Source organism: Rhinichthys klamathensis, unplaced genomic scaffold (assembly GCF_029890125.1).
Source record: "Rhinichthys klamathensis goyatoka isolate OS25496 unplaced genomic scaffold, OSU_Roscu_1.1 h1tg000302l_1, whole genome shotgun sequence".
Taxonomy (NCBI): Eukaryota; Metazoa; Chordata; class Actinopteri; order Cypriniformes; family Leuciscidae; genus Rhinichthys; species Rhinichthys klamathensis.
Window position 1 is genome coordinate 154834 of NW_026606821.1, and position 12243 is coordinate 167076.

The 12243-nt window shown below is 39.7% G+C and overlaps 1 protein-coding gene across 1 annotated transcript in view; it reads left to right on the plus strand.

Annotated features, from left to right (window-relative positions):
• LOC130103983 (semaphorin-7A) overlaps nt 1-12243 on the plus strand; it is a 36241-nt gene that overhangs the window by 20594 nt on the left and 3404 nt on the right. Inside the window, exons 10-13 of the mRNA XM_056270341.1 lie at nt 2195-2369; nt 10240-10349; nt 11196-11341; nt 12031-12059. Coding sequence (XP_056126316.1) covers nt 2195-2369; nt 10240-10349; nt 11196-11341; nt 12031-12059 — 460 coding nt within the window. The remainder of the gene's footprint in view (nt 1-2194; nt 2370-10239; nt 10350-11195; nt 11342-12030; nt 12060-12243) is intronic.

Here is a 12243-nt window from a genome sequence, read left to right on the forward strand (position 1 = left end):
GAAAAATACATCGCGGACTGACAACACGCTGACAGACAGGACAGACCAGGTTACTTTTCGGTTACTTTTGATATTACACATATTAAACAAAGTCTCACCTTTCAAAGTTGGTCATTTTTTAAAAGAAATTTAAACAATAAATACCGTTTTGTGGCTCTTTAATGTGTCGTGACAGATCGCTGTAGAGCCTCAGTTAAAGCTGCTCGTGAACCGATCATCTCTTCCTTCTAGTTCATTTATAGCATCAAATAAACATGAATGAACATCAGAAGGAATGTTGTTTTAGCCGCAGAAAGGCGTCAGTACACTCCGCTTCTCAAGTTCAAATCCTCCCATGTTAATCTACTAACTGCTAACTCTCCTGACTGCTTTGTCAGACAAAATGGCGGATGGCGAAGTATGATTGGTCAGATCACCTGTCAATCAAGCTCCCTGCGAAGGGTCAATTGTGTGTTATAAATAGGGTTGGGTACCGAAACTCGGTGCCAATAGGGAACCGGTTCTGACGTAAACGGTAGTAACCAGACCGAATAAGAACGAAAATTTCGGTGCCTGATTTCGGTGCCTAACTTCATTAGGCACACACACACACGCAAGGTCTCTCGCTCTCTCCCTCTCCGCCGTGCGTGTGCTACACAGTTTGGAGCACAGTCTCTTCTGTCTCGCATGCGCGCTCTTTCTCGCAAGGTTTGGCTGCATTTCACGTGTAAAATTACGCGTCAGAAGAACGCCCTCTGGGTGTGCCGATAGTCTAAATCCATATAGAATCAAGCTAATTCATTGGCTGATGGGGCGGGTGCCGCCTCGACGCACTTATGTCGTCATATTATGTTGGCGCGCGCGCCATCTGCTCCTCAGATTTCTCTGCCGAAAAAGGAAGCTGGTCGGCAGCGCGAGGAGCTTGGCAGCGTCTCGTTCCCTATTGAGAGATATGTTACACCAGTCACCAGAGATGTTCTCTTTCATAGGTTCACTCAACGCTGCGTAGCTAAGAAGCAGTGGATTTGTAGGCTGCTGTATCACGCGCCGTTTGAACTGACGCGCTACAGCGATCTGTCACATTTCAAAGAGCCAAAACGTTATTTATTGTGTGAATCTCGTAAAAATATTGACAGAATCTGACAGCTGTGGATTTGTTCCATATCAAAAGTAACCTTCTCTGTCTTGTCTGTCAGTGTCCTCTTTGTCCGCGATTTTTCTGTGTGAAAAGGGTCATTTGCGTGAGTCTCACGGTCAATGCGTGAGAGTTGGCAGCTCTGCCTGCTAGTAATCTCTATTAATCTCCAGTATTATTACATTGTTTGATACAATATTGTTTCATTTGATATTATGTAAATATGAATTTTTATTTTATATTGGTTTTATTATTACCATATGTTACTTGTATTTATATTGTTTAAAGATTTAAGTTAATATTGTGTCCAGTTTGGCCCTGTAAATTAAAGTGTATTATTTTTTTCTAAAGTGTGTACGGTTTGATTTTCTTAAGTACCGATTTAAGAACCGTTTAAGCACCGGAACCGTTTAAAAAATACCGAGTAGGTACTGGTAGCGGATAAAACCCAACCGATACCCAACCCTAGTTATAAAGTCAGAATTGCGTGATATAAAGTTGCAATTGTGTGTTATAAAGTCAGAATTGTGAGATATAAACTCGTAATTGTGTTATAAAGTCATTATTGTGTGTTATAAAGTCAGAATTGCGTGATATAAAGTTGCAATTGTGTATTACAAAGTCAGAATTGCGTAATAGAAAGTCGCAATTGCGAGTTATAAAGTCAGAATTGTGAGATAAAGTCAGAATTGTGTGATATAGTCAGAATTGTGTGATATAGTCAGAATTGTGTGATATAGTCAGAATTATGAGATATAAAGCAATTGTGTGTTATTCTGTGGTGGAAACAAGCTTCCATAATATTGTCATTCATGGAGCTCAACAATATCCGCCTTTCTTCTTCAGCAAACAGAGTATGCTATTTGTCATTTACTTTCAGTGTACTTAATGTCTTTTATGAGGGTAATGAATGAACTACACGTCTCATGAACCGAATGATGTCATCAGTCAGTCTGGGTTTTTATAGCATATATATCATCACTTCAATTCTTGATAGAGATCCGAATGTTGAGCTCTGAAAACAGTCAGTCCCAGTTATCTTTCCCATTCCTTCTAACTAGCATCTCGTCGTTCTTTTAGTGTGTCGCTGACAGTGCTGGTCTAAGCTCCGAGGTCCTGAAGGTCATGTCGGGGCGTCCCGAGATGAGGGATTGGGTGATGCCGGAGAACGGACCCCTGCTGTTTAGACACCGCCATTACACACACATCCAGGTGGACCGAGAGCAACACGACACGGTCCTGCTTCTGTCTCTCGGTACGTGAATCCGTCACTGAAGATGGGAACCCTTACCATTCAGCTGCATGAACTTAGCCACTGTGTAACAACCGTGTCTTAAGAACTAGATTGACCAACTAGCAGTTAGATACTAACTTTTCTTACTTTTACAATTCAAATTAGACCGATCTACCTTTTTATGTAACTGGCTTTTAAAAGTAAGGACCAGTTTTGAAGGAAAAAAAATAGATGACTAACTCTTAAGACTAGTTTAAGCAGTTTATGCAAGTCCTCAATTATAAAGGCGTGCAAAGAATGATCCTAAATGTGAACGTGCAACAGTTTCCAAAATGTTCCTAAAAACGATTTATACAACTTTAGTATGCATTCCTCTATTAATCACAGCGTATCTTAAAATTCCAGCGCAATGTGAACAAACGCATCATTTCCACATAAAGAACACCCACAAATATATCTTTATGGTTCAGTACGCCTGTTTAAGAAGACATTCTCAAATAAAAAGTCTGTAAAAGTCGACAGCATTGCTGAGTATTTCCTCCTTAAAACTGCAGTGAACCAAAGACAGTCTCAAAAACACGGTTTGAAATCGCTGGTGTTTCTGACGTCACAAACGACCTTGTAACCAATCAGATCAATGTGTGATCGCCAACCAGTGGATCTCTGAGCTGAGGGAGTGAGTGGAGGCGGGGCTCATTTGCATATTCATAGAACCGCACATACTAAATGAGGCAAGGGTGCAGGGATGGAAATTAGCACCCGCCACCAGCCAAATGGGGGTGATTTTGTGTTGTGGCGGGTAAACTCGCTTCACCTTCCGGCCACCGTGGCGGGTAAATAAAAATAGCATACTGTTTCACCCGGACGGCGGACACTTTTAGAGGAGGCACACCTTCAAACAAAATGTGGTGTTACATCGCAGGCGTAGAGGTCTGCAGAGAAAACATCATGGTGCGTTCACACCAGACATGAATAGAGCGTCTGGCGCGAGTGATTTCATTGTTAAGTCAATGCAAAGACGCGTTACGCGCGTAAAAAAAATCCTGCGGCGCGAATGAGGTGTAGAGCGCGGCGCGGTAGATGCGAATACGCCTCATTCGCGCGGCAAGTTCGAGCGTCTGACGCGTTCCGCGCGCATGATTTTATTGAGTGCTTTTGTGCATTCACGCGTTTGACGCGAAGTCAAGTCAAGTCAAGTCACATTTATTTATATAGCGCTTTTCACAATACAGATTGCATCAAAGCAGCTTCACAGTGATAACATGAAAGTAGTACAACACAGTTCAATAATATTGTTGAATATTAAATATCCCCAACTAAGCAAGCCAAAAGCAAGGCGACAGTGGCAAGGAACCAAAACTCCATCAGATTGGATGGAGAAAAAAACCTTGGGAGAACCCAGGCTAGTCAGGGGCCAGTTCTCCTCTGGCTAACAATCATAGGGTTTTAAAGAAGCTTTACAGTAAGTGCATATCAGAGAGTACCTGGAAAAAATACATTTAGTTAATCATGTAATATTTAGGGGATAACATATCGCCGGCGTTGAGTCGTCTCTTCGCAGGCGTTGAGTCGTCTCTTCGCGAAGTCTGCCGCCCAAGTTGAAAAATCTGAACTTTAGCGTCAATTCGCGCCGCGTTAACCAATCAGGAGTCTAGCTGCTGTCACGTGGTGAAGTATCTGGATGCTTCAATAAATTATTTTGTATTAAATGCCTGATGTGGTTCTAATGCACAACAAAGCAAATATTTTATCACATAAAACTTGATTTCAATATATGAGACATATTCATTTTGTATTGAATGCTATTTATTCCATTTCATATCTAGATTATATTAAATATTATTCTAATGTAAAGGCAACCAACATACTATAGCTCATAAATCCGTGTCTGGAGAGTGTTGTGTGAGAGAAAAAAAAAAATCACAGGACAGGTTAAGCGCCGGTGGCGCTGCTCTGTTGCGACCCGGGCTACCTTGTGCTGCTGTCTGTGTCTGTTTTTTATTTATTTATTTATTATTCCTCAATCTGGGCACACGATGCTGGTTTTATTAAGAGGACTGATGCTGATTTTAGCCGTATGGCTGATTACATGCGATTCCATGTTGGCGAATCAGGACTTGTTGATGTCAGAGGCGGTTCTGTGCTATACCCGTGACCAACTTTTACTGCTCCAGCCTAGTCACACACTCGCCCCCCAGCTACCGAGGGAATTACAGGCGAGGACAGTGGGGGAAAGCCGTCGGAGACGGACGCGGAAGAGGGGAAAACGCGGCGGTGTAAGGCAGAGATTACGGAGAAGGGCAGAAAGACCACCACTACCCTCAATGCTTCTCTGCAACACCCGCTCCCTGAGAAGCAAAGTTGAGGAGTTAAGAGTCAATACCAGAGTTCGACACGAGTACCGGGATTCATGCCTGCTTGTGCTCACGGAGACGTGGTTACGAGAAGCAGTGTTGCCAACTATTTTCAAAGGAAAGTAGCTAACGCCTTCCCTAAAAGTCGCTAAATGTCGCTAGATGACGTCATACGTCAATTAACATATTAATTACGTCATCGCGTCGTACTTGCGTTCTGTCAGCCTAGTGCGTTTTCTCTCTAAATTAATGCTCTATTTAATATAATATAGCCGAATGTCAAATAAAGCTGTTCTCATTTCCTATTTTGTTGTTGTCAGAAAATAGAACGAGTATAATATAGTGAATTATTAAATTTTTTATAGGCCTATGTAGAACATTATCTGAATTGAGAGAGTTAGAGAACCGGATTAACTAAGCTATGTGATAGTGAGTGTTACAAGTAATAAGCACAAGAAAATAAATAAAATGAAAATGGTCAAGCTAAATTCTTTAAATATAAAACAAAAGAAAAGCAGATAAGTGATCAGTCCGTGGAAAAACACTGCTCGTTCGCGTCTGTCGGCGGCCGTGCGCTCCTCTCAGCCATTCACTGAACAGGGGAGACGCAGCTAGAGAGAGTGACGACAGGGAGAAAGCAAGACCTCGCGCTCGCAGGACAGTACTGGCACCATTTGGAGGTTACTGAGGTTTGTCCAAAAAGTCGCAAAATTGTCGCTAGTCACTTTTTTGAAAAAATGTCGCTGAAGGGGTCTGAAAAGTCGCTAAAAATAGCGACAAAGGCGCTAAGTTGGCAACACTGACGAGAAGACGTGCCGGACTCGTTCATTGCCCTGGAAGGCTTTTCACTGGTACGCTCTGATAGGGACGACAACTCAGGCAAGAGCAAAGGGGGCGGTATTTGTGTTTACGTTAACCAAAAGTGGTGCTCGCAATTCTCCGTGAGGGAGCGGCTCTGTAACTCCGACATGGAACTGGTATGTGTAAGCCTTAGGCCTTTTTATCTTCCACGTGAATTCGGAAACATTTTAATATGTACTGTTTATATTCCACCTAGTGGGAATGCTGCAAATGCAGCCAAACTTACAGCAGACTGTGTTCATAGACAATTAAGTCGTACCCCGGAAGCACCTTGTTTCATTTTAGGGGATTTTAATCATTGTAAACTTGATGCTGTGTTGCCTGGATTTCATCAATATGTGGACTGTAATACGAGAGGCAAAAACATCTTGGACAAATGTTATGGGAATGTTAAGAATGCCTATACAGCTAAGGTTAAATCGCCATTAGGCTCCTCTGATCATAATGCTGTCCATTTAATTCCGACATATAAGTCCCTGCTTAAAAGCAGTAAACCACAAACTAAAACTGTATATGTGTGGAATGATGATGGAATTGAAACGTTAAAAGGATGCTTCTCTTGACTGGAACGTCTTTCAAAGTTTGGATCTAGAGGAGGCCGTAGAGACTGTGACAGATTATATACTTTTCTGCAAAGATAATGTGTTAGATCAAAAAATAATAACTATATATCCGAACAATAAATCCTATATCTCTAAGGAAATTAAGGAGTGCATAGTACAGAAAAAAATGGCTTTTAGGAGAGGAGACCTTGCAGCTATGAAAGATGTACAGAAGGAACTGAATTATAAACTAAGGAAAGCTAGGAGGAAGGAGAGGGAGAAATTTGAGGCCCACTGTTCGACTATGAATACCAAAAAATTATGGGATTCTATGAAATATATGACAAACATGGCTCCAGCAAAAAGATCTATCAATGTGATAGATGAGGGGGCAAAGGCAAATGAGTTGAATGATTTTTATTGTAGATTTGATGTAAGAGACTTCTCACAGGAGCAGGCAAATGCACTGGATGCCTTGTCTATATTGGATAATCCTAAAATAATTATTGACCAGAACATGGTGGAGAGACTGTTTTCACAGATCTGTCCTAATAGGGCTTCTGGGCCGGACGGCATCTCTGGGCGGTTACTAAAATCTTGTAGTAGAGAGCTGGCCGAAGCCTGGTGCCCTATTTATCAGAAATCTATAGACACGAATACAGTTCCCTCTATGTGGAAGAGCTCCACTATTATCCCTGTCCCAAAAAAGGCTAGCTGTAAGGAGAATAATGATTATCGTCCAGTAGCACTTACGTCAACAATAATGATGAAGTGTTTGGAGAAAATCATGATTAATTTTGTAAAAACAGACGTGAGTGGTCTATCAGACCAATTTCAGTTTGCTTATAGGAGCAATAGAAGTACAGATGATGCTGTTATATCTATAACACATTTTATAAATAGGCATTTAGAGGATCCAAGCTCGTATGCACGTCTTTTATTTGTAGATTTTAGTTCAGCTTTTAATATGTTGCAACCACATCTTTTAATTGCAAGGCTGAATGATTTTAAAGTCAATCCACTTATTATAAAATGGTATTATTCTTTTTTGACTAATCGCAGGCAGCAGGTTAGTGTTAATGGTACACTATCTGGATTTAGAACATTAAGCACAGGAGCCCCTCAGGGCTGTGTTAGCTCACCGGTTTTGTTTACTTTGTATACAGATGATTGCAGAAGGCGTTATTCTAATAACCACATCATTAAGTTCTCAGATGATACTGCAATTTTAGGTTTACTGAAAAAGACAGAGGACTTGTCTGAATATCTGTCAGAGATTGAACAGTTTGTGAATTGGTGCGAGGATAACCACCTAGCTCTGAATGTCAGTAAGACGAATGAAATGGTGTTCGACCCTAGAGGAGTTGGTGATCACAGGCCTGTGATCATCCACAATGAAACCATCACACAGGTCCCTTCACATAAATATCTTGGGGTCTTTTTTGATAATTTACTGACATGGAATATCCATGTAGATAGTCTTTGCAGTAGATTACAACAACGGTTGCACTTTTTACGGCGTCTTAGACTTTATGGTGTGGATCAGAGGTTTATGATAATTTTTTATCAGGCAGTCTTCGAGAGTTTAATTAGATATGGTATTGTAGTCTGGTTTGGTAATCTGTCTGTAGCATGTAGAACTAAACTGGTACGGATGATCCACACTGCCTGGAAAATTATTGGAGTGAAAGAACAGACATCATTGCAGACCCTCTATGAACAGGCTACTTTAACGCAAGCTAAAAAGATTGTGTGCGATCCGTCGCATATCCTGTACACAGAGTACGAGTTGCTGCCTTCTGGGAGGAGGTTTAGAGTTCCTCGCTGTAGATTGAACAGATTCAAAAACTCATTTATTCCAGTGTCTGTAAAGATGTTAAATGATGGCGGTATGGAGTTGTAAGTTATGCAATTTTTATTATTAATATTGTCTGGTTTGTAAATTTGTTGTATGTTTACTGTATACTGACGGCAGCATGGGTGATGGCCCAACACAAATTTCCCTTCGTGGGACAATAAAGTTTTTACTTACTTACTTACTTACTTAATTACTTTTGGAGGCTGGCTCAATTTATCATCAAAACAAAAATAAATGACAGATTAGGTGGATGAGGCCGAGGGTGAGAGAAATAGAAAATGTCAGTATTTCATTGAGACTTGAGATTAAATAAACTGCTTAAGTATTGTTGTAGTATTAATTTTCACATGCAGTTACACATTGTCGGTTAAAAACAAGAAAGTGGCTGGTAAAAACATTGAGTGGCTGGTAGATTTTGAAATCCAGCAGCCACAGTGGCCGGTGGACAAAAAAGTGAATTTCCATCCCTGCAAGGGTGTCGAGTTACATTCAAGATACTTTAAGGCATGAAGAACTTTTTTTTTTTCAAGGAAAAAACATTTCAATGTGTCATTTCAGTGATCAAAGATGAGTTTAAAATGATTGACTACAGGGGGATTTTTAATTTTTTTGGCTCATTAGTCAGTCTGTCAAACTGTTTATTTTTATGACGTGCTTCCCGTTGAACATCCTGTTCAGTGTCACCTGAGCAGATAAAAAGGTTGTAAATGCAGTTTTATGTTGATTTAAACTCATATCCGTTTCACATTTAAATGACCAGCAGCTACAGGAAAAGGCATGGACATGTAATTTCTAGAAAACATGTAATGAATCATTGATTATACATGTTAGTCAGAAGACTGAGGCTGAATGAATGATAAGTGTGTGAGGAGTGTTGTATGACTTATTGAAATGTTGCAATCTAATAGTTTCAAACCCTAGTGAGTCGTGTATTTTATAGAGGTTATGCACTGAGGTCTCAGCCGCACTGGAGTTAATAGAGGAAACTCCAAAACGATTATCAGTTTAAACTAAAGCTTTAGTGTTTCTTACGACCAGTGGTGGAATGTAACGAAGTACAAATACTTTGTTACTTTACTTAAGTAAATTTTTCACGTATCTGTACTTTACTTAAGTAGAATCAATAGTGCATACTTTTTACTTTTACTTCGTTACATTCCACCAGTTGTAACTCAGTTGTAAGTCGCTTTGGATAAAAGCGTCTGCTAAATGACTAAATGTAAATGTTACATTTTGCAGCAATTATTATACTTTCTACTCCACTACATTTCTACAACGTTCTGTTACATTTTCGTTAAATGTTCTGATCAGTTTTTCCCTGCCAAAACGTCATCCTGACCGTCCTTTCATCGCACGTTTGTCTCACCAGTGAAGTTTGGTTGCCATAGATATATCAACCTGGTCACACTAAATGCGTCTCTATAGCACACAGTGTGTTTATCGTGCAATTTATACGCGAAAATTAGTTTTAACATGCATAGGAAACGCATTGGTAGGTTTAGTAGTGATGTGGGGTGCGTGTGTATTATACGTTGGGTTCGGATTAGTACTATGGCAAGCCAAGCGGTTCAGAATTACGCCATAAATGAATCGCGTTTACAGCCAAACGCCGTCATATACGGCATTTTAACATAATGTGTTTATATATATGTATATATATACCGTATATAGTAAGGGTATATAGTAAGCTTGATGTGTATATTGCCTAATTGCAAGGTTGTTCAGAAATGTTGACAAAAACTTAAAATATAACTGCTTTTCCATCATATTGAACATCATTATATGAGTATTAGGTTGAATGAGTTAGAATTAACTGTTTTATTAATCATTAGAATACATTAAGAGAATAAATAGTTATGCAAGTACTTTTACTTTTAATACTTAAAGTACATTTAAAATCAGGTACTTTTTACTTAAGTAGGGTTGTCATTGTGGTACTTCCACTTTTACTAAAGTAAATATGTCTCTGGTTATTTGTACTTTTACTTAAGTACTGAGATTTAGTACTTCCTCCACCACTGCTTACGACTGACCAGAGATCCAGTGATCGTGGATATCGACATGCGGCAGGAATCGTGTTTCCTCACACTCACTCCGGCCTTGTGACATGAAAATTATGTATTTCACGCAAAAGCAACATGTAAAATCAAAGTCAAACCCGATTTGGAGTCGGGTATCTTAAAAGCTTCCCATATAGAGATGCTTGTATGATGTGCATGTGATAGATTAGTTATTTGTCCTGTTGTTATATCGAAAGTTTTCTTATTGTCTCACAGAAAGTGGAGGGGTCCATAAAGTCCTGGAAAAGCCTGTTTTTGTGATCGCGGAGTATCTTCCGTTTCCACACGGGACACACATCACCGGCATGCTTCTGGACACTTCTGAGGTACGACACAAATAACATCCACTCCCACATGATGACATTAGCACCTAAAAGCATGCTAAAGTAAGAGAAGATGAGCATGATGACAGCCTCAAACAGCAGAACATCAGTCATGTGGTGCATATTTTGCATATTTTTAATGCAATGCAAGTCGCTTTGAACTCAAATTTATTAAGTGGATTGTTATTATAACTTATATATGATGTACGAACATCCTATGCTTTAAAATATAGTTATGTTGTTTTATTTTGCTTTTAATTACTCCGAAGATGTAGATTCTAGGGATGCACGGTATATCGGCCACCATATCGGTATCGGACGACATGTTAATTTTTAATGTTATCGGTCTGATAAGATAATTTGGCTTATATATCAAAGCTGATGAATAATGTATTATTTGCTTCAGCTGAGACACTTCAGATGCGCACTGTTCAGCATGATGTTTTTAAACTGCTTGAAATATGATTGGAATCACTTTAAAAAAAAGAGGAAAATATGGAAAAAAAAGTCTGCCATATAACCTACATAAAATGATCATGAGAACATTATAATTGTGTGTTTGGGACATGGCTGTTAATGGTGAGACTTGTGTTTTTGTAATCAGGCTCTTAAAAATTATATAAAATTTGGATTTAGATTTATCGGCCAATATATCGGTTATCGGCTTTCAAATATAAAGAATTATCGGCCCAAATGTTCATATTGTTGCATCTCTAGTAGACACCTGAAGAACGGTCAGTTGTTAGTTTCTTAATTTAGTTCTTTATAATCTATGACCGATCTTCATTCTTTTTAATCTCATAAATGTATGATTAGCGTTACTAATGTATCCGGTGTTTAATTTCTCAGAAGCGTCTGTTCGTGAGTTCCAGTAATGAGGTTGTGCAGATTGACCTGCTAGCATGCAGTGTGTACGGAGATGAGTGTACCGACTGCTTGTTATCTCGAGACCCCTACTGTGGTTGGAACGGTTTGCAATGCACATCCACTGAAAAGTAAGCCACTCACTCACTCACTCACTCACTCACTCACTCACTCACTCACTCACTCACTCACTCACTCACTCACTCACTCACTCACTCACTCACTCACTCACTCACTCACTCACTCACTCACTCACTCACTCTTACACACACACACTAGCCTGCTTCCTTCCTGATAAAAAATGTATTTTTAGCATGAGCCGCAAACTTAAAGCCCCTGTTAATAAAGCTCATAGTAGTCTGTTAAAATATTGAGAGAAATGTTGCAGCGTTCTGGCTGGTTGTGCGGTGGTTTGAGTCTCTCTGATCTGCAGAACGAGTTACACACTCAAGTTTCATACTTAGTGTTTGAGGTTTGTTCAAATCATTGTGAGCACTTGTAATAATGATGCCAGACTTGCTTCTCTTTACTTGCAGTGTGCAGATCAAGTGATGCTGAATCATTCAGAAACCACATTATAACCACTGAAAAAACTCTCAACCTCTTTGCATCGCGTTACCTACTCTGGCAACGCAACCACATAATATTTTAATAAATATTTTTTTTTATCATTTACACTCATTTCCGTATTTCCTACCAACCAACTCAACTCAACTCCCCCCACCCACACACACACACAACTGAAACCCACAATGCATCATTCAAATCTGCATATAAAAGTTGTATGAGAAGTGTCAGTGATGTGTTTTGTTTTCCACAGAGGCCGAGTTAAAGACCCGCACGATTGCAGTAAGTCTGGCTCTGGGTTTTTTTTTACCGAATGACATTTGCGGTGCTGATTATGAGTCGCTTTCACCTTTAAACGAATTTCAAATTAACTCAACGCACCTTCCACATGCAGTCTAGGGTTCGTGGTCTACATCACGGCTAATCCAATGTTTTATGCTAATCATGAGGGCTGGGTATCGATTCA